Source organism: Epinephelus lanceolatus, chromosome 6, assembly GCF_041903045.1.
Source record: "Epinephelus lanceolatus isolate andai-2023 chromosome 6, ASM4190304v1, whole genome shotgun sequence".
Lineage (NCBI taxonomy): Eukaryota > Metazoa > Chordata > Actinopteri > Perciformes > Serranidae > Epinephelus > Epinephelus lanceolatus.
The window spans coordinates 13,501,764-13,528,834 of record NC_135739.1 but is presented as its reverse complement, the minus strand read 5'-3'; the positions used below and the strand labels follow the sequence as shown (position 1 = coordinate 13,528,834).

At 40.0% G+C, this 27,071-nt stretch overlaps 2 protein-coding genes, 1 long non-coding RNA gene and 1 pseudogene across 4 annotated transcripts; all 4 read right to left on the bottom strand.

The window, feature by feature from the left end:
• Positions 1-110: 110 nt before the first annotated feature.
• On the bottom strand, positions 111-699 carry LOC144463736 (uncharacterized). The gene is made up of 3 exons (XR_013491756.1): positions 643-699; positions 410-558; positions 111-154 (listed from the first exon to the last, which is right to left on the bottom strand). It is a non-coding gene; the product is annotated as an uncharacterized LOC144463736 (long non-coding RNA).
• Positions 700-710: 11 nt separating this feature from the next.
• Positions 711-3,025, bottom strand: LOC117269252 (uncharacterized; annotated as a pseudogene). The gene is made up of 8 exons (XR_013491755.1): positions 2,882-3,025; positions 2,510-2,661; positions 2,127-2,403; positions 1,843-2,020; positions 1,643-1,719; positions 1,346-1,526; positions 914-1,162; positions 711-814 (listed from the first exon to the last, which is right to left on the bottom strand). The product of XR_013491755.1 is annotated as an uncharacterized LOC117269252 (transcript).
• A 5,146-nt stretch (positions 3,026-8,171) lies between these two features.
• On the bottom strand, positions 8,172-10,150 carry LOC117254064 (chymotrypsin-like elastase family member 2A). Its single transcript, XM_078169113.1, has 4 exons — positions 10,147-10,150; positions 8,897-8,958; positions 8,469-8,738; positions 8,172-8,367 (listed from the first exon to the last, which is right to left on the bottom strand). Exons 1-4 carry the CDS (start codon positions 10,148-10,150, stop codon positions 8,209-8,211), a joined length of 495 nt encoding a protein of 164 aa, XP_078025239.1. The 3' UTR covers positions 8,172-8,208.
• Positions 10,151-10,528: 378 nt separating this feature from the next.
• On the bottom strand, positions 10,529-20,778 carry LOC117254065 (transmembrane protease serine 9-like). The gene is made up of 10 exons (XM_078169112.1): positions 20,631-20,778; positions 20,403-20,550; positions 20,176-20,311; positions 17,956-18,219; positions 17,698-17,857; positions 12,136-12,231; positions 11,904-12,054; positions 11,609-11,744; positions 11,039-11,317; positions 10,529-10,927 (listed from the first exon to the last, which is right to left on the bottom strand). Exons 1-10 carry the CDS (start codon positions 20,686-20,688, stop codon positions 10,766-10,768), a joined length of 1,590 nt encoding a protein of 529 aa, XP_078025238.1. The 5' UTR covers positions 20,689-20,778; the 3' UTR covers positions 10,529-10,765.
• Positions 20,779-27,071: the final 6,293 nt, after the last annotated feature.

Here is a 27,071-nt window from a genome sequence, read left to right as displayed (position 1 = left end):
GACACGTAACTGGCTATAACATACAGCTTGTCGGGTCTTTCATACTGAGCAGAGAGGTCTTCAGGGATTGTAAGTTTCAGCACCTCATTCACATATGGGGCAGGGTCCTGGAAAACCTTCTCGAAGATCAGGTCCAACAGTGCATCAACGTAGTCTGCAGTGCAATAAACAAAAATTAATGTTTACAAGAAAATTGCACTAGAACCAAAAAGCCTTGTGCTGCAGTGTTGTAAAGTGTCTCTTCTTATTTCTCCTAATTTATACATTCTCCTTATTTATTATTTATTTTGAAAACCATCTAAAAAGAATTCAGATTTTATTTGTGTTTATTTTCAACCTTTTGTGTTATGCTTATGTGTTCATGTTTATTTTAATTTGTTGGGTTCAAATAAAAGATTTTAAAACTTACGGAATGTTGGCTCTGCTTTCACAGGCTTTGCGGTGCATTCTCCATGTTTAGATTTGGGGAAGTTGACTCTGTACAGCAGCTCTCCACTTGTAGATGTTGCCTGTGGTCGGCCAGTATTTTCATTGTAATGCAGGGCAGCCAGGTAGAGTCTTGGGTGGAAAAATAGTACTTTAAAAATCATAGCAAGCACACTAAACTATAATGAACTAAACAGATAGTGATGTTTTATTCACCTGCATAACATTCCAAGGTAGGGGAAGACAACATTCTTGGGTGCAAACTGCAGAATGATGCTGTGAAATGCCTCCAGCGATGAGGTCTGATAGTGAGGGCTGAGCTTTTCCACATCTTTCAGAATTCTCTTATTAGTCAACGCCTTTTCTAGCCTGCAGAAAGCTGGTGTTCCTGAAAAAACAAAACAAAACACATGAATTCAAATGGTTTAAACATCTTTTAGATATATAAAAAAACACATTTTACACACAATTTTGTGTGTCTATCTACCTGCTGTCAACCATTTGCTCTTGTCTCTCGAGGTGCGCTGCGGATGCAAGCACTGGGGGAAAGCAGGATCTTGATGTGTGTGGATGTCTTGGACATGGTTAAGAATGGAGGTCCACTTAGCCACTCTCTCTGGCCCTGACATAGAGGAGGCTGCTGTCCAGTACACATGGTTCTTTATGCTGCGAAGCCACTTCTTCAGCTTCGCGCAATCTTTGTTCTGGGCTATCTTGACCAGTTTTTTGGACAGTCCTAATAAAACAATATTTCAGTCACATTCAGATAAACAGTATATGTTGAAAACAAAACACGTAACCCTAACCCATGTAACACATTAGTAATTATGATACTAGGAAAATATAGTGTGTGGACCTGTGAGCAAGGGCATTTTATCCTGATTTTCACCGTCTAACACACAAACACAGTAACGAATACCTTTTTCCATGTGCCAGACATCGTAGTACTGTGTCACTTTGGCCTCCCTCAGGAACTTCTGGATCTGAGGGTGACGGTCTGTGACAATGCTGTCCAATGCAACACCACATGCCTCCAAGAGAGCAAGGCTCCTCTTCAGACCTTCTTTCTCCATGTGATAACTTCCACCAACTTCGTTGCTCTGATCAGAAGAACACAAAAACAGAACATAAAAGTCTATTAAACAAAATGATTTTTAAAAGCACTCGTTAAACACAGATTAGTTAACTTGAATACAGATCACACCTTTGAACTCACCTGAACCAGCTGTATGTCAATAATAGTGTTGCTCCTCAGGTCCATCATTGACTAACTGCCAAACTTGGCAGAGTGCCCTTCAAAAATAAATGCATCATTTCACAAAAATTACATTTTACATATCACTTTGTTGTACTTCATAGTAACCACTTTTCTAAACAAAAAAATTAGAGTAAAATGTATCAGAGAATCTTGTATACCTGGTGAGTCAGCCCTTAGGTCGCCACCTAGGATAACACTCTCCTGCTGACTAAGCTGCTCCATCATGGCGTCCTGCACAGTCTTCCACGTGTGTATGATGGCAGGCTCTATGTACGTCCGTGCATGACGGCGAAAAGTGTCATACTGAAACATCTTCAGCTGCATTGCCCGGAAGATCTGAGGACAGACAGACAAGATGTGTCATAAGTACTGCTCTATACAACATTTAGCAATATGATGTGCAAAACAAATAAAATTACATAGTGAAGTCTTAATCCATTACCTTTTCAAGTTTGAAGAAAGATGCACCTGTGGTGTATACTGCAGCTGAAAGCTGGAGGTTTCCTGCAGGTGTGCTTCCCAGAATTGGCTGGCTGTTCCATTTTCTGAAGAACTGACAATGTGGGCATGTCTGTTCTACAGAGAGGAACGTGCCTATCCTTCTTGTCTGCACGTCTAAAACACGCTGACAGACAGGGCACACCTCAAACAGCTCCATCAGACACTTTTCATAGACAATATATGCTGGTGTCTTATGAACAGGGCAGGAAGGCTCCAGTCTAGTAGAAAAACAAAAATTGCAAAGATAAATTAGTAACTCCCATACTACTTGAAACAAATAATGTAAAAAAAAAAAAGAAGTAAATTCTGAGGTTATTTACTCACGTCACATCTGCTGACTCAGACAAAACTGTGACAGAGTCCTCAGGATCATACGAAGAATCCTTGGGGTCGGGAATGTCCATGGATGAACTGCCCTCCAATGGATTCTCCTCTTCCTCCTCCTCCAGTTCCAAGCGAGCCCTTTTGCGTGGTCTCTTTATTGGGGTTGATGATAAGAATGGTTGAGAAGTTGAGAAGGCAATGGTTGAGGTGCCAACTCCAACATCAGCACAGGACACTGATTTCTGTGTGCCTTTGATAGATGAAAACAGAATTTTCATTAGCCAATCCATATTCATAACAGAGTAAAACAAAAATTACATATTAGAGTAACATAGTGACTAACATTACATCATATGCTTTTGTTCAACAAACCTGTGCTTCTGAAGTGAGGCTGGAGAGTTCTCATGGAAAGCTGTGTGCCAACTGTGCATGTCACTGGTTGGTCTGTCTGGCAGGCAACATGATGCACCACAGGCTGCTGTACAGATGTGCTTGGCTAAACACAAAAGGAGATAATATGTTATGTGTCAAAGCTATGTAGATAGAAATGATGATTAAAGAATCAATTTGATAAGGCAAAATCTGGCAAATCATAATCCGAGCAAACCCACGCAAATCCCTCATTTCACATTAGATTTAGTAAGTGAGCAATACACATTTGCGAAGCAACTTTTCTGTGTCCGTGCCTGCATATAACTAACGTTAATCGTAGCACAACACAGCAGACATGTGGCAGGTAACCCCTGTCTCCGGCTCCAAAACAAAGTAGTGATTGCTTTACTGCAGATAACGTTTTGGTACTCTCAGATCGGGTCTCTCATGCCAGCAGCTAACACTACACACGTAGTTACATGCATACCAACACAAAGGAAGTCGTTCGACTGCCAAGGTGCTCCTGGGCATCTAACACACTGTCCTTTAGCACAACATGCTAATTAATTAACGTAGCTCACTGGGCGTGAATAACAGACCATTTCATGCCGTCCTCTCTGCGTGTTCACGGCGGAACAATAGCTCACCGTCCGTGAACAACTGAGACCATTTCATACAGTCTGCTCGGCCGTGAGCATGTGGAGGAGACGGTCTCCCATGCATGATCACGTCGGAACAGCAGCAAACAACTGAAAAATTGTTCGCGGACGGTGAGCTAGCTAGCAGCTAGCGCTAGCTAGCGCCAGCTAGCATGTTCACGGCCGCGCAGTGGTTCACCAGCTGGTTAGAAGCCATCAAATCTCAATATCCTAATTCATTTTAAGAGTGCTGATATGACAAATTAACGTTTGGCAACATTAACATTACCGTGAATCCTATGGCCAGTAAGCCCAACGTTGTAACGTTAGTTCAGCCTCATATTTACATCAACGGTTAGCGTTAGCTCATGTGCTAAACAGCCAAAGTAACACAAACTACACTGTTTTTTTAATACTTACAGTTCCTTCATCTGTGGCGTCGCCACAGACAGTGGGTATGGATCCATCTTTTAGGAGCAATCTCGTTGCCAGTCCAGCCTTATACTGACCCTCGTTGCTGAAACAGTCCGGCGTGAAGTGATTGGCACAGACAAAAACGCTTTTGCTCACTGAAGCTGGGACGTTTCCCTGAAAAATAAAATTTAGCCACTTCGCTCTGATATCCTCTTTGGCAGGGAGGCGATGTAGGGAAACATGAGGATCCGTGCATCCGACGACAGAGCAGGAGTGCTTGGCTTTCGGGTTGTACATGGTAGCGGTCAGGCTGTCGTGGCGGATCCTCGTTCAGGTAGCCGGCGTAATATGGGAGGAGATACCCAGCGTGAGGGTGGGAGTATTCATATCACTCAGATTTCACCCGGACTGTTACGTAACAGTGCGGGTGAAATCTAAATGGCTCTTCTAGAGACACATTCCCTGACTCAGCAAGTTTACAAAACATTGACTTAGTGGTCGAAAATCATTCTTAAGGGGTAGGGAGGCACTCCGGATATGCAAATATACATACTAAAGCAACGAAAAAGTGAGTTTTGCATAATATGTCCCCTTTAAGAAAAAAGCACAGTGTCAAAGTTTGGAAATTTACAAGACATAATGGATATAATAACAGTTACAGGAGGTTGAAAACAATAATTATTGTAAAACAGATGATTTAAGATTTAAAGGCAGTGACAGCATCAGTTGACCTGATGTGGGAGTGGAAGGCTGTTCCAGAGCCGGCCAGCCAGTGCAGCACAGTAAAAGTATGCAGAATTGTTACATTTAACAATTCCCTTGCTTGAGAATCTTTTTGATCCAGGGAAGGTATTTTGATATATTAGTGTAGACGTTGGGTACATCAGGGTAGTTACAGTTTGCAAACTTGTTGGAAGACACAACACCAATAGCCGTCCTGTCACACACCAGAGGACCACCAGAATCACCCTTGATTGACCCTTGCCAAATCCACCTGGCCACACCCAGTTTGCGAAGCGCAGGTGCGCTGCACCCCCGCCTCGCCCGGTCTGCGAAACTAGAGCCCCTTGTGATGAGGATTACAGATTGCAACCATCTAAAACTTTTCCTGGTTAGAATTCCTTCAGTGTTTATTGTTTAGGAGGTTTTTACTTTGAGCCAAATTATTCGTAGAGTTCTTCCTCTCCAAAACAAATGGACAAGGTGATTCAAACTGGTAAAACACTTAATAAAGTAGCTTCATGTGAAAAAAAAATCTGTGTTTTTCAGATTCTGCTTGTCGCGGGGCGATGTTAACTATGGTTACTGATGCAAAAACTGAAATGGCCCTATCTAGAGCCAGTGTTTGGTTTGTTCATTCTGGGCTACTGTACAAACATGGGACAAGGACCTGCTCCTTTTGTAGATGTAAACGTCTTAATTTAAGGTAACAAAAACACAGCAATTCTTATTTTCTGGTTATTATACACAAACGAAAACATCCTTATTATAATTAAGCACTATCACATGAGAGGGAGTGATGTTGTACTGTATATCATCACGGTTGTGATTCCGTCATAGGCACAAGGCCGCAGGCTGAGTGCCGAAGACAGTTATAGCCGTGACGATATACGAAAGTTCAACAACAGCTTAAACAGCAATGCTGAGTAAGGAAATGTTAACAAAAGGTGAAAAAATAAATTATTTAATTATGTTATGTAGCTCCGCAAAAAAAACAGTTCCCCCAGTCTGTTGCCAGGCAACGCAGCACATGCCAGGAACTCGCTACTTTGTATTTACATTGATCTGCAGCTGTGTAACTTCGTCCAGTTCAGCTGATGAAACGTTGGCAAACCTGGATGTTGGCACGGCCGGATTCAGCTTCCACTCTTCCTCATACTCATCAGTACCTCATCAGATGATCATTGATAATTCCTGACTGTGTTCGCTTCATTTTTGCTCCTCTCCAGTTTGTCGAGGTCAGCTGATGTTACACAAACACACCTGGAGGTCTGCACAGTAGAGTCCTGGCTTTCCTTTTCCTCGTCCTCTCCTGACAACCACTCATAATTTAATTCAAATGTAATTTTGGAGAAAATATCCATCTTCTTGGTGTAACGCTATAGTGTCAGTTTGCGTCAATGTAGCGTGTGTGACAGTTGGTTAATTAATGGTTGTATTTATATTTATAACACCTGTGAGCAGAGTGATTTTACTGTTAAATGTCCCAGTAATGTTATACTCTATGGGCCGGATCTACTAAGATCCCATTTTGCCTGTACTAATTTGCCTGTGCAATCTCGAATTTTGCGTGTGGGGCTGCGGGTGATTTACTAAGAGTGATTGCGTAAATGATAAGAGGTGCAAACGTGTTGGAGACACCCTATTTAAATGAGGGTTTTGCGTGTTTTATGGTTTGCAGCATGGCGAGTTAGGAGAGAAAGCGCAAAGTGAAATTCAACCCTATGGAATTAGAGGTGTTGGTAGATGAGGCCAATAAACACTTAAATGAGCTACAGCAAAGAAACCTGACTGTCTCACAAAGGAACGCTATATGGGAAGAAATCTGTGACCAACAGCCAGGGACCGGAGAGGGAGGAGAGGTGCGCATGGCGGGCGAGTTCCACCTGTGTAAAAGGAAACACAAATAATACACTCAAATGTCACGTTTAAGTTTTCTTATATTGGCTGTGAATATTCATTTTGTGTAAAATAGGCTATACGATAAAGAACTGTTTTTTGCCACGATAAATGTTGTAATGTTGTGACTGAAAGAATGTGTCTTTAATATGATTTTGCGTGGCTTAACATAATGAGACGTTAATGAGACTGTAAATTTCGTTTGATAATAATATTTGAAATCTAGAAAGTGACTTCAATCATCTTTTTTTCAGTAAATGTTGATTTGCTTAACTTTGCAATGCTCTGCAGTTTATTGGGTCACACTAGCACTCGTATTCTAATCTACAGCATTATGTTTAACACTAGAACCGCCACGACGGTCTGTTTGGGTTTTTATAATGCAAATAACTCTGTTTAGATAAAACCCACAAGCTTCTCTTCCTATGACTTTTCCTAAAAATGTGTCTTGTATGTTTTCTGAAGCCTTAAAGTTACATTTTGATACATACAATAGGCTGCTATACATATTGCAAAACTCATTCATACGGTCAATAAAAAACCATTTTGTTAATAATAAAAAACGAATGTAATCCCAACAGTGACCCCACCAGCCGGCAGGACTGCGGCTGAACCACTTCCAATGTTCATTCATTCATTCAATCGCGTGTTTAGTGTGTGTGTGTGTGTGTGCCTCCGGCATGGCATTCTGCTCCAGCCCGTGTTGCTTGCTTCACACAAGGGTGAAAAATGCATTCTCTATGTCTTCTTTCATCGTTTTGATGCCTCCTTCTTGCAACAATAACCGCAGCCATGTGTGCGCAATTACGCATACAAACCGTTTGCACCTCCCTTTGACACGTGTTAAATGTAGATGCAGTTTCTATGAGCAAAATTGCTTTCAGGTTTGATAAATCACTTTGCGTGTGCTAAATGAATATATTTACATTTTCTCCTCCCAGCACACGCACAATTGCGTGTAAATGCTCCATATTGCATATTCATTGCAGCAAACGTACTAACTGGATGCAGACGCTCTATTTTGCACCTTTGAAAGACGCAACCCTTAGTGCGTACTGTTAGTAGATCAGTTTGTACATTTTCTTGTGTGTGCAATGAGTTTGCACATTTTTTATACACGCAAACCTTTAGTAGATCTGGCCCTATATCAGCACTCACGGAATGCCTCTCGTCCAATCAAATTACTCGGTCTGAACTAACCGTTGTATAATATATTTCATTTCTGCCAATAAATACCTCTAAATCCTACACACTGGACCTTTAAGTTGTGGCGACAAAACAAAGAAAAATGCACAAAATTTTCCGTTCTTTTTCTTAATTTCTGATCAGATGGATCAAAGATTGCTGAAAGAGGAAAGGTAACTCACCAGTCATTACAGTCATTACACCTAACTCTCTCCTGATTATAATAACTTCATGGACGAGACAGTATGAGGTCCATGTCATTTGCTATCATGTCAGCACAGATTCACAAATTCAAAATTACATATTTTATGTGTTCTGATGAGGTTGTTACAGAAGGAAATTAAACATGTTTTTTTTTTTTAAAAATGAAGCTTTATTTTGAATTTTAGTCACACTGACAGAGCAATCTGAGTCACCACAAACCTGCATATTTCAATGAATGTTTGCTGAAGCAAAATTTCGTGCATGATTTTACTCATAGGGTTTGATGATGCTTTTGATCCAGTCAAGATATTTTGAGGTCTCCGTGTAGATGTTGGGCACATTTGGGTAGTTACAGTTTTTGTTGTTGTTGAAAGACACGACTCCAACAGCCTTCCCGTCACACACCAGAGGACCACCAGAATCCCCCTGTGAGGAGGAAGAAATTCTTCATTCATTATTTGACTGAAGATGATTGCAGCATGTTTCCACAGAAGCTGACATTTTCTACAAACAGACAGAAAACATACCTGACAGAATCCTTTGTTGGTCCCATATCCACCTGCACAGATAACACTGTCAGGAAGAGGAAGACCAGACCATATCCCCTGACAGACTTGCAGGTTGATGATAGACACATCCACCACTCTCAGATCATCAACAATGCTACCATTAGTTTTTATGGAACCCCATCCAGCTACACGGCACCTTTGGTTTTCTTTGTTTGTTTGTTTCTTTGTTTCAGGTCTGGGAAGTGGAATGGTTTGAACTCGGTTGTCCAGTCGAGCCTTCTTAGCCAGCTGGAGACATCAGAAAGTAAAACTTCAAAAGTAGCAATGTCTGATTTCATAACTTTTTTAAATTCACCGGAATTCAGTTTAACAAGTGTTGGAGCTGATAATAAAAATAAATCATTTGACCAAAAAATATATGATGTCACCTGAGAATATGTACTTACTTTGAGGAGCATGATGTCCTTTCCTTTTCCTACTGTCTCATAATATGGGTGTTTGTATCTCTCTTTAATGTATCATATGTTTCCGTAGTTAATGTTCTTGAGATTGTGGGTGCTAAGAACAACACGTGTAATGCTGCTGATTGAGAGATCATGGAGAGGTTGTCAGTGAATTTTCTCAAATCGTAGCAAGAAGAATATTAATACATTTTTTTGGTGGTTTGGGGGGGGGGGGGGGGGGGGGGACAATAGAACTGAATAAAGACAGGAAAAGTGGGAGAGGGGGTATGGCATACAGCAAAGGGCTGCAGGTTGGAATTGAAGCAAAGCCGCTGCAAAGGACATAGTACACAAACTCAACCCAGCGAGCTAGAGGTCACCCCCATACTAATAAATTTTAACTTGTGTTTAACATGTTTGTTAATATATCTTGAAGTATTTTTAAATTGATGTCTAATTATATGAATCAAAGATTGCTGAAAGAGGAAACTCACTCGTCATCACAGTGTGCAGCAGTGAGCACAAAGTCTTCATTGATTAGGAATCCTCCACACACAAATCTTTGTTATGGATTTCGAAAGACAGTAGCAGTAGAAACTGGACATTAAAGTATATCATTTATTTTTATTGGTGCCTTTTTATATTCAGTTTATTGTTCAATTTAATCAATAAAAAATGTGGGAAATAATTTCCTTTCATTTATTTTGTTTCAGCAAGCTATGTCTTGTATTTTAGCAGAATACTGAAAGCAGCAGGACGACAGAACTGAGAAAAATTTATTATCTGTTTAGTTATCACAACTAATATTTTGAGTGCAATATTCAACATTGTGTATTTTCCTCACGTTGTTCAGCCCTAAAATGAGCTCCAGCGTGTGTGTCAATGATGTGGTACTGTAAACTGAGTTTCCCAAAAAGATGAACAGGTCAGCAAACTTTGTCGCTTTATGATCACTGTGCGGTCCCTCTCTGTATTCATAGATTTTTAGGGGTCTGTCTGGATCCATGTGCTCAGTAGCAGTTTGGTGAGTTTGAGTTGCGGAGTGGAGAATTGATCATTCAGTCAGTTTGTGGCTGAATGGATCAGTTCTGATTGAAATTCAGCCAAGCTTCATTTTGTCTGTCTGGCAGATTTCTGACACTCTTTTGCACATTCATACTCAATACCATAGAGGTATCGATTGAAGTAATCCAGTACTAAGTAGTATTTCAACCTCTTCAGTCAATGACACTTGCGTTCAATCCTTTCTGTACCCATATCGAGAAGAAAAAGACTATCTGAATGTTTTGATCATCGTCAGTCACCACAGGTGTTTTTCAGTTTAATGTGACACTTGTTTGGCCCACTAGCACAGCAGCTACAACCCATACAACATGTAATGTGGTGAAGTGGAGTGCAGAGTTACTGTAACGAAGGAGTTGGCAATTCAGGATGCTGAGATGTCACCAAAATGTTTGAAAGTATGGCTGTACATGCAATGAATGAATATATTTTTATATTTAAATAAATATATATTTTTTGTGTAACCATAGGAAGTACAGTATTTGACATTTCACATTAAACTTTTATTTTCCTCTCAGACAAAGAGCTTAACACTGACAGAGCATCTTAAAGACAGCAATACCCCCACGATAGTAATGATAAAATTATAGTTTTATTTATAAAGCACTTTTAAAGCAAAAAGCACAGTTTTGAAGTTTGGAAATTTACAAGCCATAATGGATTTAATAACAGTAACAGTAGGTAGAGAACAATAATTATTGTACAACACAAAAAAAAGATTTAAAGGCAGTAACAGCATCAGTTGACCTGATGTGGAAGTGGAGCCAGGGAGCCAGTATAACACAGTAAAAGTATGCTGAATTGTTACATTTAACAGTTTCTTTGCTTGAGAATCTTTTTGATCCAGGGAAGGTATTTTGATATATTCGTGTAGACATTGGGTACATTTGGGTAGTCACAGTTGCCGTTCATGTTGAAAGACACGACACCAACTGCCTCCCCGCCGCACACCAGAGGACCACCAGAATCTCCCTGTGAAAACAAAGAAATTTAATTTTTTTTAATTCAATTTCTGAGACTAGAAATCTTTCGACTAGAAACAAACTGACTTTTTTTATTTTAAAGAAAGGACAGAAATCATACCCGGCAGAATCCTTTCTTTGTGCCATATCCACCTGCACAGATAACATTGGCAGGAAGTTGAACTTGAACTTTAGATGGAACTTTAAGCCATTCTTTCTTACAGACCTCCGGGTTTATGATAGACACATCTGCCACTTGCAGCACGTCAACCGCTCTACCACCAGTCTTTGTGTAACCCCATCCAGCCACACGGCACTTTGCTTTATCCTTTATTTTAATCTCATTCTTCGGAAGTTTAATCAGTTGTACTCTCTTGTTCAGTCGAGCTTTCTTTGACAACTGGAGACACAAGGTGAAAATTTAAAATGAGTAAGGGTGGATTTAAAGCATACAACTGAAGACACACAAAGTGGAAATTTAAAATGAGCAAACACTGATATTCTCCATCAGACCTCAAGTTCAAAAGGAATTGCTTGAAGATGGAGGTGCACTGAATATTGAAATACTGACAGTATTTTGTTTTTAGAGTTATGGGGGGATTTGAACTGTATTAAACAGGACATGAAAGTAAGAGATTTTATTGTAAAAATGCTTCACTGACTTTGGTAGGCTGTTTAAATATCCACTTACTTTGAGGAGCATGATGTCATCCCCCTTTGAGACACTCTCATAAGATGGATGCTTGCATGTCTTCACACTGTATCTCATTGTGTCATTATCAACCTTCTTGAGATTGTGGATGCCAAGGACGACACTTGTGGGTTTCCTGAGTCAATGATCATTTAAAAAAGTTGTTAGTATGGTTTCTGAAAGGTTCAGTGTGTAAGATTTAAAAGGATTTTAAGGGATCTAGTGGTGAGGATTGAGTTCTTTTCATTTCTGATCAGATGAATCAAAGATTGCTCAAAGAGGAAAGGTAACTAACCCGTCATCACAGTGTGCAGCAGTGAGCACAAAGTCTTCATTGATTAGGAATCCTCCACACACATGTTGTCCCTCGTTGTTCTGCACCGAGGCCATATACAGCATTAAGTTCTCAGGGACCTTTTTACCATTTATGATTTCACTCCCAAGTGCTGACATGATAAGAGGAAAAGGTGATGAGTTAATGTAGCATTTGTAGATCAGAGACTAATAACCAGATGTTGGAATCTTACCATGAAGTCCAAGACATGTCAGAAGATGAAAAAGCAGAAACCCGTGTAGAGCATGCATGATGTCGGCAGCAGACTGAACCTGTTGTCTTTGTTGTGCGAGTCAACGCTTTTATACAGCAGTTTGCTCTGTAAGAGACCCCGTGGTTTTCATCTGCTTCACCAAGACTGCTCAAGCCGCATCCTCTGTGGGTCGGTGCAAACTTTAATTGTCTCATGGTGATGAGTGTGTGTGGTCAGTAAAGAAATGAGGCATCATGTAGTATTGTCATTGTTCCAGTAAATGTAAAGCGTGTGGTTCTGCTCTAGCAGCCTGAGGCACGTACACATTATGGGATGAGTTTAACACAGTGTGTTACGTTTACCTATTTATTCCCCTCTATAGCTGATGTGATTCAGTATTTTCAGTTTTCTCTTTGTATCTATGGTACTTTAAGTCTTTGTCAGCCTCTGTATTTTGTTATATTTTATTATTTATTTGAATTCTTGGACCTTCCTCTCTCTTACATTTAGTTAGATAAACTGACATAAAAAAACAAAAATCTTTGTTGTGGATGTACCTTTGAACTGTGACCTTTGGGCTGCAGTTGGCTTTTGTCACTGCGATGTTGCACCAAAAACTAAATGGGTAACACAATCCGCAGTAACCACCTTCAGGCTTGAGTGTCGATATTCTCAGAGTCTGAATGTAAATAATCTGAAATCATGTGATCATTGACTGACAGCCAGAGGTATAAAGAAGCATCTTGACTCATCAGTTGGTGCTTCGCCAGACCACAGTGGACAATGTGTGAAAATGACGTGGCTTACTAAGTGTGAGACAAAGTAAGTAATATGTGAAAAGAAGGCAACACGCAAGGAAATGCATGAATCGGACTAATAACTGCCACATATCAGGAACACATGAGAAATGTTTCAAAACATGGAGGAAGCAGAGAGAAGCAAGTCGATCAGCAATAACTTATAAATTGAATTATTTGTTGCCATGGGCATTAACACAGACTTAGTTTGCATTAATCCATTTTCCTGATCAGCTATGTTCATGTTGCATCTTTGACACTTTCATTCCCTCTATTATGATCATTTCAAACCATGTTGGTTCTCCTTTCGCATTTCGGGCCACATCAAATGAACTTTAGCTGACGAAACAGATGAAGCGGAAAACACATGTCACTAATGTTTTTTGGTGTGTTTCGACCTGATGACCCACAACACAAACATTTCTTTGAATCGTGTCACAATCTTGAAGAACCACAGGAACCACAGTTTCCAGCTGCATATTTGAACACTGATGTTTCCACAGTCTGTCGCAGCTGTGAAACTAGAGGCCATTAATTTTATCACTGTTTCACAAACAGCAGAACGTGTTTTTAATTGCCATAAAATGTATCTTTAGCACTTGTTTGATTTGTGTTGCGCTCTGTACAACCTTTTAGGTGCAGGCAGAGGTCTGAGTCTGTGCTCCTCATGCAGTAATAGGAGAGCAATAGGAGACCAGTGCTACTTTGTGCACTTGAAACATCAACCTCACATTTTCCCAGGTTGAGGATTAGATTTCACGCCAGAGACCCCTAAACTACTGAAGGCTAGTACGTATCATATAGAAAATGACACAACCACAAACAAATGCAGTATCTTCAGGAGCTCTAAATCTAGTCCTAGTGAAGGAAAACAATTCTGAGGTCACCATGGACCTGCCTCAAACATCTGTGGAGTCTGCTGATCCTTCTGCATGTGGTTGTGAGTCTCCACCCGAGGCAGAAAGTGAGAAGCAACTCTGATTATTTGTTACCCTGCTGATAGTGAGAGTGATGACTGAGTGTCATGCTCTTGAGAAAGGAAGTTACAAACCAACTAACATCTCATGCAATATGGTTAATGCAAAAGGGAAAATGTCTGGTGCAACTTCTTTTAAGAAAGTATATTATGTAATGAGTTTGCATGTCATAATAGGAAAAACGTAAGTGGTGACATTAAAATGACTGCATTCCATTTAGGTGAGCTTGTTTGATTGTCCTGTATGGAGGTATTTTTGTGTCTTTTTGTTGCAATCATATAAAACTGTTTTGAGAGCATATTTTTTGAACTGCAATCAAAAATCAAGTTTGTAAGTAAAACCGTGTGATCATTTTGCTTATAAATCAGTCCTCTTTGCTTGTGAGTTAAAATTTTGCTTGCAAGTTCAACTGCACTTAATGGGCGGGGCCTATGCTGATGGATGAGAGAAGAGTTTCTATTGGTGGGTTTGACGTGGCTCCAGAGTGGGCTACACCCACGATTCCCTCTCTCCCACTGGAAACGCTCTACAGTCGGCATTACTGCCACACCCCAGGGCATCGACGGTACTGACCGTTACACCGTCAAATAGTACTGCCCTGGCTAAACAAAAGCAATCTACATGCACCAGTTCAAATAAAACATTCTTGCTTTTATCAGTTATGTATAAACATACCTGCTCATTGATTTTCGCCACAGCTCTCGCACTGAATTCCCTGTGAACTACAAAACTCCCATGTTGCTTTGCAAGCTGTCATTCCGACCAAGACTGGCCAATAGAGACGTGTCTTACAGCTTTCAGTTTAGGCCCCGCCCACCAGGTCCAACTTTTTACTCGCAAAACTTTTTGACTTGCAAATGAAAAAAAATGACTCGCAAACAAAACTTTAGGATTTGCATTTTTAATCAGTCATTTTTTACTTGCGATATTGATACTTTTGCTCTCAAAAATTTTTTTTGATTGCAAAACCTGCTTTGTTTGATTGAATAATAAAGAAACAAATGTAGCTCCATAGTCCTGGTACTGTGCATGCTTGCTCACTGTAAAGGCTTTCTGGGATAGTTGATGGAACTGAGCCATTGTAATTTGTTCCCTCCTATGAAAGGTCAAAATGTCTGCCATGAAAAAGGCCTGTTACACATAATTATATTATATTATAACAGAAACTGGGGAGACATCAGCGTTATATAGCAAGGAGCAGGGCCGGCCCTCGACTTCAGGGGACCCCAAGGATGATTTGGTTTGGGGCTACCTTACTGTAACATGTTGCCACTTCAGATTGCACTGAACCAATTTAATAATTGTAAATATTACTTTAAGCACTTATAATGTACAAATAATGATGTATAGACTAAAGTGGGGCCTACTGGCAGCAACACAAACTTTAAATAGACTACAGTAAATATAGTGTTTGTCTATTTCCCCCAATTGTTAAGTCAGTCGGCTACACCTTCAGATACTTCAAAACAGGCTGCTACACCTGAGAGTGTACCACAGGATGCAGCGACAACAGATTATGCTCCACAGCAGGCTGCTACACCTATGGGTGCTAGACAGTGAGCTGATGAGTAGGGCTGTAATTAACTAAAGAAAATCTTGGTGAATTGAAATTTTACCTACTCTTCCACCATTCGACTGGATGAGGGGGTAAAACAATCTGCATGTTATCTCTAGATTAACTAAAGCACCTTAGTGCATTCAATACACTCTACCTGGTTCCTTGTATGTCCACCAAAGTGTTTTTCCCTGTCAAAGGGCTCGACATTAACACTCACCCAGGACAAGTTAACTCTGTTCAGGCAAGTGGAATGTCTTGAGTGAAATAAAAATGTGATCTCCATCGTCATATTATCCGACAAAAAACTGTACATTGTGTGAGTCAGTCTGCTGTTGAAAAGGACTGATGAGAAAAATCTGCCATAATGGACACTACAGAAGTTAACTTTGGGGCTGACAATGTCATAAACAACATAATGTTACTAATGTTAAATATCTCTGTAACACTGCATGTTTGAGAGAGACTTACTAGTTTTAGCTCAGAAGCTAATGATAGCCATCCTGCCACTACAACAAGGCCTCTCAGAAGCCTTATAATCCAGCCTTGAACTGCAGTGTATTTTTGGAGGATTAGTAAAGTAAACTAATAGTGATAAGTCCGACAACGTATGTCTTGTGTGATTATTTACCTGTTTTTCCAATTAAAAATGAGAGTTGAAAGATGTTTAACTTTGGGTAAAATGCTGCGTTTGTCACTGTCACCAGCCGTCCAATCACAGTGGAGAAGGGCCAGGACAAACAGCAAAGACTAATCCTCACAGTGGACAAATACAAGTGCTGAACAAAAACAGCTGTCGTTTTTCTGCTGGGAAAAGAAACGCTTTGGTGGACACATGGCCTTATTAAAGCGACACAAATCAAATCAATTACATCCAAGTACAAAAGCCCTACAAAACATCCCACAACATTAACATTAACATTATATTATATTCAAGAGTATCTCTTATTAATTAAATGTAATGGAATGCAAAATTTTTCCACATTATCCTTGATGGTGATTTACTCTATTGTATTAACAGTTAAGTACCAACCTATGGTAACCGTGTCCTGTGCTGTTATTTCCTTGCTCAACTTTGCCATCCACTGTACAGTGGATACCTGTTTATCATACCAATTTTATACATTGGCACAATACGCTGTTTTTCCGAATTACAGTATATAGTCCAAAATGACATGTACATATGCCACACAAAAACAACTTACTTAATATCACAGTAAACACTTGTACCACTTCTTACCTTGGTGAACTTCGGTACAGTTGAGTGTAGATTTGATGGGGGAGAGGGATGACAGGATGCAAGTCTTACTACATTGTGTAGTCTCTTTCCATATCTATATTTGTGTAACGTTATATACAGAATATATTATCTCAGCTGTTTGCACTGTCAGTGCTTAATTAGATCCAGCATAGAGTGCCAAAGCTTGCATCAAGACTTTAAAATTGCTCTGCTTTTTGACCATCAGAGGGTGCTGCTTCTCCATCAGTGCAAATCTAATGTAAAGTCACAAACTGAGTTGCTTGATGAATCTTTCGAACAACACCTCTCTGCTTTTTGTACTGCATTTAAGTCAAGTCCCTCACATTAGCCAAAACAGTGAGCATGTCATCACAATACAAATACCAGGTTTAGTGTCTTACAGCTTTTGACCTTTATTCACTGTGGACCCTGTTGGTTCTCCTCTCACCTTTTGTTCATAGTACCATACTGCCACATCTAATTAACTTCAGCTATATAAATATATCAAGTGAAATACAAACTGATGTTCTTTTTGTGTGGATCTACCTGACACAAGCCACAATGCACACATTTCTTTGAGCTGTTAGACCATGTTGAAAAAAAGAGAAACCAGTTTCCAGTTACAGATCTGAGCATTGATGTTTCCACAGTCACAATTATGAAACTAGAGCTCAGTAATGTTTTTATTATCATTATTCAACTGAAAGCAGTCTAAATGAGCATCATTAAAAAGGCTGTTGATACCCAGAATTGAAGTTCCATCTTGGCTTTATGCAAATCATAAACACTGTTTCAATTTGCGTTGCACTCTGTACAGCCTTTTATGTGCAGGCCTCTGCACCCAGAGCAGTGATGGGAGGGCAACAGGAAACTACATTGTCAGAAGATATAAGCACTACTTTTGTGAATGTTTTGTTGGAAGGAAACAGACACATTTTTCATTTTGCTGACAAAGACACATTTTAGACATCCACAATTCAAAACAATTTTAACAGTTCTCTTTCTTGAGAATCTTTTTCATCCAGGGAAGAAATTTAGATAGGTCTGTATAGACGTTGGGCACATCTGGGTAGTTACAGTTATAGTTGCTGTTAAAGGAAACAACACCAACTGCTGTCTTTCCGTTGCACACCAAAGGGCCACCAGAATCACCCTGTGAGGAGGAGAAGCTTTATTTGTTTATTCAAATATGTGTATACCATTTTGAACTTACAAACCAGTTGGTATGTTTTATTATAAACAGAAACATACCTGACAGAATCCTTTGTTTGTGTCATATCCACCTGCACAGATAACATTGGCAGGAAGGGCATTATGCCACATCCTCTGACACTTTTTCAGGTCAATGATGGGCACATCCACCACTTGCAGCTCATCAACGACTGTACCATTAGTTCTTGTGTAACCCCATCCAGCTACAAGGCACAGTTTCTTTTCTTTAAGGTGTTGTTTATGACTTGGAAGTTTAATTGGCTTAAGTGGTACTTTTTTGCTTGGGCGAGCTTTTCTTGACAGCTGGAGACACAACATAAGAAAGAGTTAAAAAGTGGCAACACCTCATTTGATAACGTTGCCTTTTTCTTCAGGAGACTTCCAGTTAACAAATAATTGCTGGAAGATGGAGCTGGTGAAGTTTTAGTTATGTCAGGACATCTAAATATGTCAAACCCTTCAGTATTTTACATTTTCTAGTATTTGGTGTTGCGCACCTCTCAGGCCTGAAGCAGAATACACAAACAGGAAATGTGGGTATCAAGTGCAAGTAAAGGAGTTTATCCTTCGTTATCTCAAAATACTGAGCTGTAGGCAACTTTAAGTTGATAAGTTATGAAATCAGGAAGTCTTTTACCTTACTGTGATAACTGTGTTGATGCAAAGTGTGCATCACCTACAGTGCTTGTTGAGTTGTGACAGTAGCAGAAATAAAAAATGAACTGGAGATGATAAAATGTATTAAAATCGATATGCTAAACAATATAAACACTGACAGGCACTAAGACTTTGTTGGCATTGTATGTTTCTTCAAGCCATGGATATGTTACATTTGTACATTTCACATGTATCATATAAATGTTTCAAAAGTGATTATAGTTATAATTGTGATTATGTATCTAAGTGAGTTTCTTAGCAGGAGGAGGAGGGGATGGTGAATGGCGTGAGACCATAGGCCAGACAGGCTGCCACATGCTGATAAAAGCAGACATTTCCAGCTGTGGTTGTGGCCACCCACCCGTTTTTTTTTTTTTTAAGCCAAAACATGATGTTGTCCTAACCCTAACAAAGTGGGATTTTGCCTTAACCCTCACCACTTGTTAACACACAGCGATGTCAACATAAAATTGAAAATTGCAACATAATGTTTCAACATATTCACTACATACAAAACATACCAACTCAAAATGTCCGTGGTTTGCAGACACATACCAATGCCAACATTTATTCTGGTGACTGGGTTGAAAAATCCACAGCTAGCCAGACATATTATTTACAAGCTACATACATACACAGTACATGAAAGAATCTGACGAGCGTAAAAACACCCATGCAGTTATTTGGCATTCTTCAGCACACAGGCTGCAGTGAGGCATGCACAGGAAGTGCTGACGGCAGTGAGTATATGCCATGGTTGTTTTAAAAGAACTGAAGACTGCGCTGCCATGTGGCATTACTGCTAATGAGTCCCATTGGCTACTTAATGGTACAGCAACCAAAAAAATCCCCTGCGATCCAAAAAGCATTTTTTCTATAGACCGCCATTATAGTTATTACTCTCTTATGGTTTTTTAGTCATTGGGGGTTTTATATTTTTAATAGTGGGCATTAGAAACAGTACTGCACACATGCTGTGGGCTGCACAGAAGGAAATCTGGCACTGAACCAGCTTAGCAGCCAGTGCATGCAGTGCATGAGTTGCTAAGACGCAGTGGAAGACCCAGAAAGGGAGACGTGTGAGTCAGTCACCACTTGTACTGCTTAAACTTAAGCTAAATGTTGTCACGCAGTACTCAACTGAGTTTTTAACACCGTTCCATTGATCATTGGTCCTTAGTTTGATAAAATATAAAAGCTAAGTGAGATGGTGGAGGACTTTGTTATTGTCGGCTGGACTTAAAGTGCAAACCTGTAGCTACTTCTTGGAGGCAGCACGTACCAGTGCACACTCAATATGTATCAAACTCAGAAAAAAAATCGGTACAAAAAAAATCATCCATTTGTGTTTTTTGCCTGCACTAGCTGGTGAATGATTATTGTTAATGCTGTCAGTGTTTTATAGTCAGTAGTTTGCTGAATGGTTCTGATAGTTCTGTGTTTTTTACTAGTTTTTTACATTTACCCTCCCTCTGGAAATAACATCTTTTTATTTATTGAACCTTATGGACTGTCAGATAACGTAAAATAAATGCAGATAATTTGACTGTAAAGATGTGTTACGTCACCTGGGACTAAAGGGTTGAATAGATATCTACTTACTTTGAGGAGCATGATGTCATTCCCAGATGAGGTTTTCACAAAAGATGGGTGTTTGCACTTCCTCACACTGTATCTCATTGTTTTATTATCAACATTCTTGAGATTGTGGGTGCCGAGAACAACACTTGTAGGATTCCTGCATGAATAGTGATTGAGAAGTTGACAGCATTATTGGAGTTGCATATTTAGGAGAAATTAGGTTGTTTTGAAGAGCAAAGGTCACTCACAGGTTATCACAATGTGCAGCAGTGACTACAAAGTCTTCACTGACAAGGAATCCTCCACATACATGACCACTGTGGTTTTGTATCGAGGCCATATACAGCATCGACTTGTCCGTGGTCTTTGTACCTTTTATGATTTCACTCCCAAGTGCTAAAAGGATAAGGAAATATTTGAATAATTAGTGTCTCATTTTTTCAACGAGAAGAATAATTCATTGTTTGTAATCTTACCATTTCCTCCAAAACATGTCAGAACATGAAAGATTAAGATCTTGTGCACACTATGCATCCTGTTGGCAGCACTCAACCTGTGGTCTGGGGGGCTGTCAAGTCGACCCTTTTAGATAGCAGCGTTCTCACTAAGCAACCATGTGGTTATCACCTGCTTCAGCTTGACTTCCTTTGCTACATCCTCTCTGTGTTGATTTAGTTTCAACTAATCTGTAGTGATGAGTGGAGAGGCAGTGTTGCCTTTGTTATAATCAGTGTACCAACTGCTTATGATTTTTACACAGTCCGTTACATTAATGCATTCTCCCTCTTCTTTGATTTCTGTCTCTGTGTTTTGTTTATTCTGGCTCACTTTGGACTTCTTAGAAAATAGATTTAGAATGAAGGTGCTTGGATCTGCTCTCTGGTTGTGACCTTTGTGCTGCTGAGGGTTTTAGCTGTGAAAGATGCTAGCATCAGGTCATAGCATAAGTCAGTTAGTTTATTTGATCATAAAGTGACAGCACTGTAAGGAAGCATATACAGTCTGTTAATGTTTAGATTGACCAGAATTGAACATTTGAAAGCACATAGGTCACAACACATCACACAGCAGAGTACTTCTATAGTTTCTTTACAGTCTGACTATAAGAAGGTGCCCCTACAAAGAGTATAGGTTAATGGTCCCAGGGATTTAGTGGCATCCAGAAGTGAGGATTTCAGATCACAACCAGCTGAAACCTCTCCCGGTTAAAGTTCCCTCAGTGTTCTTTGTTCAGGACATTTTTACCTGGAGCCAGATTATACTCAAAGTCTCTTTCTCTCCACAACAAACAGACCAGGTGATTAAAACTGGTATAAACACTGAATAAAGCAGTTTGACATTCAAATCAGTGTTTCTCTGATGCTGTTTGGCATGTAGGAAATGGGCTTCTAGCCTAGCACCTGCACACCTTTTTTTCTCTGATAACTTAAGATCCAGATGTTCAGGAGGTTTTTACCGGGAGCCAGATTATCAGCAGAGGTCTCCTCCTCTCCGAAACAAACAGACATGGTGATTTAAACAGTAAAAATACTGAGTAAAGCAAATTTATGCTAAAAAATTAGTGTTTTTTTTTTTTTTCCCCAACCCTCGTGTTGCAGAGGGGCTGCAAACTGTGATAGTTGACATGAAAACATAGAGTTCCCCAGTGGACCAGCTCTCTATGTAGATATGAATGGCTCATTTTGAGGTAGCGAAAACACAGCTATTCTTTTTGTCAGGTGATTATACACTAAAGAAAGCATATTTATTATGTTATATAATTTCTGCCAATATATATTCCCCTAATTCCTCTACAATGGACCTTTAAAGAGACAACCACACCTATGCCTGTTGCCCCTCTGCAGCTGCTATCTCTGTATCCACTGTTAACAGCGTTAACCTGTTAGTTTGGGTATGGGTTATTGATTGCAGCCAAAGTAGGGTAGCGAGTTACCATCTGTCTGTGTACAGTGTGTCTGTTGAAGATAGTCTCCTGGCCTTTTTTTCCTGTTGTAAGGGAAATAATTGATGTTAAGTGAAGTGTGTCCTGTCGTCTTTACCAAAAAAATGTTAGTTCAGAGAAAAGCCACCTCTTTGTGCGAGTACGTGGCTGAAAAACAGAACTGTGACTATTACCACAGCAGTTACGTAGCTGAAACCTTAGTAGCAGTAGTGATGCTTTTATTTAGAAAAGCTGATTGTGTGAAGGTAATATACAACGCTTTATATTTCATTGTAGACAGCTGGAGACACAGAATCAAGAACTAAAATGCCTAATTTTACAATAAAGCTCTTATTTTCCAACAGTCTCCAAGTCAGTTGCTGGAATATTGGTCTGATAAATATATTCAAAAGCTACTGTCTGCTGCACCATGTGAGTCTTACTTCATTATGTTGTCTCTTAACATATCTATATATGGATACCATCAAGTGTTACGTTGCATACAGAATATATTACCTACAGTGTCGCTGTAACTCTGTCAGTACGTCAGGAAATCCAGCAGAGTGTGCCAGAGTTCGCAACAAGGTATAAAAATTGCTCTGCTTTTTGACCATCAGAGGGTGCCACTTCTCTATCAGTGCAAATCTAATGTAAAGTCCCAAATTGAGCTGTCTGATGAATCTTCCTAACAACATCTGTCTGCCTTCTGTGCTGCTACAAAGTCAACTCACTCACTTAAATGCAAAACAGCGAGCAGGTCATGCCAATACAAATTCAAGGAGTAGTGTCTCACAGTTTGTGACCTGGAGGTTGTTTATTAAGTGGGACAGTGATGTCTGAAAAGGAGCCATGCTTTTGTGGACTGTACTCTAAATAGAAAATAGACATTTGTCTGTTATGATTCCCAGATTACAAGAAGGTATCAAATAGGTTTCACACAGAAGCATGCAGCAAAGACAAAAAGGTCCAAAATAGTTAGTTAGTGTGCCTAAGGCCTCGTACAGACTGTGAGAATTTTCAGTCTTATAAGTTTAGTGCAAGTGACACTGTGTGACATGGATCTAATAAACTTGGGTACAACACCAAGTTTGATATATGCAGACTGTATGATGACAGCACTTCCTGAATTGCAGGCTATGACGTATGATGCAATAGCTTCCCATACTATGTGTATGCGCAGGGATGCTGCAGGGGTTATTATTTCTCCAACTGTGAAGCACAACATAGAGGGCCACATTATTAAGTAACCTAAAGTTTGTGGCCACTATACTGCGCTGCGTCTGTGTTTGTGATTGCCAGCTGCTAGGTTGCAACTTGGCCACTATGTCCTTCCATGCTTCATCCAGCTTTACGCGATCGTGGTAAGAGCTGGAGGACACATCATACAGGCAAGGCTTCTGCTATCACAATTCAGCAAGGTTTTCCTCTTTGCTGGAGTCTTCTTCTTCTTCTCCTTCTCTGTGTTTATTGGCGACGTAAATGCTGTGCTACTGAAGTTAATATAAGCAATTTGGCTTTGTATTATCAGGTCTATTTATCGGCCATAATTTTGTCATCGGAATAATAGATAATATGATTAATATCCTATTATTGGCCAATAATCTGTCAGCCTGATATGCATCATGCATCCCTGATAAACAGCAACAGAATCTTCCTGGTTTAAGGATGAAACCCAAGACCTCAGAGCATCAGAGGCCCAATCAATTTAAGTCCTCCTGGCTGCAGCCACTGAATCTGGTGCTGAGGCAGGACAGGATGGGAGTAATCAACTCATGGCACTAGACAGCTAGTGTATTGTTCTGTTTTCTAGCTTATTAGTGCTCATTTTGGTTTTAATTTAAATGTCAATAGGGTTGCGATAGATCTTCCTGTGATGCCATGTTTTTTTTTTATTTTGGCTTTAATCTTTCTTTCACACTCTAAAGTCTTTGACTAATGGTGGACTGTCTCTGTGTTCGAGCAGAAAACCTTTAGAGGTTATTAGAGACGTGGCAGACACTGTAAATATAACTGTAGTTGGAATTATGAGCTGCTCTTTGCTGCTCAGAAACATTGAGAAAGATTTTAGAGGCGCTGTGTCACACTGTTGTGTTTTCAAACCTTCATGTAATGTACAGAGGTGTTGAGCCTGGAGGGGTTTGTCATTGGTCCTTTAGGCCCCTGACTTTGGCCTGCAGATGAACTCCACAGCTTGTCTAGACACAGCTGTCTTGCTAGAATGTTTTTTGTCTAAGTTTCACTGTTACAGTTACACAATCTGTCTACATATGAGTCTGCAACAAACATTATATACAGCTTGCTTTTTAAGCCCTAGTTTTAGCCAGGATTTGAGTGGAATATTGTTCCCTTACAGACTCAGTCAGATCAGATTTAGTGTCCAGTTTTCCAGCTAGTGTCAAGTTCTTTCTCCTACAACATAATGACAGACCTTAACATAGGAAATGCTAATTGTCTGATACAGCTCATGGGTTTTAATCCAATAAAAACCCTCTCACCTGCTTTATTTCAAATCTCCTTACAGGAAATAGAAAGCAGATTCTGACATAGTTCATAAAAAAAATGTGTTTTTAAGGAAGAACACTCACCTGTTAATCTTTGAATTTAAAAACTGCAGTGTTGTAAAAGTATCACCTTGCATGCTGTGACAAAACACAGAGTCCGTCTGGTTTCGCTGGCATGAAGAATTACTTCACACAGCGGGGCTTGAGGGGCAGGGTGGATAGGCTTTGGCACGGCTAAAACTTTGCATGAAGCGGCACTGACTTTGGTCTTTTCCAGTCACTAACAGCCAAAGACAACCTCATGATGTTGACTGGGACATTGGCCAACATGTGGCTGGCCTGCTTTAGCTGGCCACACTATATAGGAGATGGTCTGTGCCCCTTTAGGCTTCCACCACCTTTTCAGTGATCTTCTTCTGCTTACATTCTTAGATTTTATTTTGATTGCTTGTATTTATTTTGATTATGCTCCTATATTTTGACACTTTACCAATCGCAGGAGTGGTTTTATTTTCTCATCTGTTTTAAAACTTCTGTCCAGTGTCATTAAATGTTGTTCACAGTAGTGTGACCAGCTGGCACGATGGGTATTTGATTCTATAGTGTCTTAGTGACACACAGAAGCAACACTGTCTGTGTCTGTTGATCATAGCATTGTAATGCTATAGGCTACTAGCTACAACAGGCTACAACATACAGCCAGTAGCTGAAATAACATGATATAAAGAAATCTATTGATTTTTGGTTTGTGGTGCCCTAGTTTCTATATACAGACTCTACATTCAGTGAATTTAGAGTCTGTAGGCAAACCCTGGAGATCTTGCCTCCGGAAGAAGAGCGGAAGAGCCCTGGTTTCCGGTGCTAGGCTGTCTGTAGTCCATGTGATATTGATCAATCACGTTTGAGCCGGCTGCAGTTGTTGCCAGGTTAAACGCTCCGTGCGGTGAACTAACAAGGCGGAACATAATTGGCGTTACTGCAAACTCTGAATCCATCGCAATGGTTCAGCATATTTACTTAAATATAAACGGAAGTCGGAAACGGAAATTCGCCTCCTCCGCCCAAATCAAACCAGAATGCCAAAATATCGGGGGTCTGCCCCCAGAGGCTGTATCGCCGTCTGCCAGAAGTCAGACGCTGAATACAACCGATGGGTTCCGAGAATGGTGGTGCCCTAACATAACACTGCACATAACTCATTTTCAGGCTAAGTTGCTACAGGCAAGTTGATGTTTTGCCAGAAGTTGCTAAGTGATGTGACATCATTACATAATGACACAGAATACATTACAGTTATTAAAATTAATGAACCATCTCAAGCAATTGTACTCTGAAATGAACGTGTTTAAATGATTTGACCTCCCGTTGAACGCGTGCTGTGCTGGGCTATTGAGCTGAGCCTCACTACTGCTGACGTACCTGACAATGCACTTTTGCAGCCAAGCAAAGACAGATCATGTGTTTTGACGTAGACAACTAAAAGTTTCCAACAAGATTTAAAAATAGCTACCTTTTTTGCCATGTGCTTTTTGAAAAAAACATTCCCTGGGTAGTCCAGACCCCCAGGACATCTGGCTTTGAAGTCAATTTTTGTAGTGGCCAAACACCGTCAGGTGATGCCCTCTGGCCCAAAAATACTTTTTCCCATTGACTTACATGGGGAAAGAGATGTCTGTAAATCAGTCAATACATTTTTTGAATGTCACATCACCCATAAAATGACTTGTTTCACTATCGGGATTTGAGCCAAGACTTGGAAAGTCTAGAAGGGATGGGCAATTGAATCATTTTATCCCAAATCAATTAAGAGGAAGGCAATATCTGAAGCAGCTGGCTCCACTGACAAGAAGTCTTTAGTGAGCTTGCTCTGTGGGTTGCACAGTGTGAAAGTAGTGCCAATCATCCGGATAATTTTATAGGTGGCAGTACATGTTTTGTTGGACCCTGTGTCCAGTTGTCTTCATACAGTACATCCACACGGGTAGTCTGAAAAGTTGCTAAATCTAGCATCAAAATAGCTAAATTGGCATCACTGAGTCTGAGTGAAATGATCATTAAACAGAGAAAAATTATTACAGTTCAGACATATATGTATAACAGTGTAGTTACCATTTTTGTTAGCCCCTTACACCAAAGCCTTGAATGTAGCATTGTGTGTCCTACATCCTTGTACAGGGCTCTGCTCTTCTTCTTAAAGTTAGCTTCCAACTGCTTCTAGCTGGTTTTTAAGTCCCTCGGTGGTGGGTTGCACACATAAGATGTTGTCAAAACGCCACACTCGCCCCTGTCCCTCTTTTCCTTTACTACCTTCACTGCCGGCTCATACAGGCCTGTCCTTGAAATGCACTTAAAATCTTTATGCAAATTATTTTCGATTTTTCTTTTTTTTTAACGTGTGTGCTCTGACAGAATTGCAAATCTTAAAGTGGGTAACGATATAAGGGTTATATAAGGTTAAGGATATAATTGCTCTCTTGATAAGAGTTGGATGAGAA

Coding starts and splice junctions, on each gene's coding strand:
- LOC117254065 (XM_078169112.1), bottom strand. CDS start 20,688: ATGCATAGTGTGCACAAGATCTTAATCTTTCATGTTCTGACATGTTTT. Junction 20,551..20,630: donor GACATGTTTTGGAGGAAATG/GTAAGATTACAA, acceptor TTATCCTTTTAG/CACTTGGGAGTGAAATCATA. Junction 10,928..11,038: donor CAAAGAAAGGATTCTGCCGG/GTATGATTTCTG, acceptor TTGTTTTCACAG/GGAGATTCTGGTGGTCCTCT.
- LOC117254064 (XM_078169113.1), bottom strand. Junction 8,739..8,896: donor AGGACATCATGCTCCTCAAA/GTAAGTACATAT, acceptor TGATGTCTCCAG/CTGGCTAAGAAGGCTCGACT. Junction 8,368..8,468: donor CCAACAAAGGATTCTGTCAG/GTATGTTTTCTG, acceptor TCCTCCTCACAG/GGGGATTCTGGTGGTCCTCT.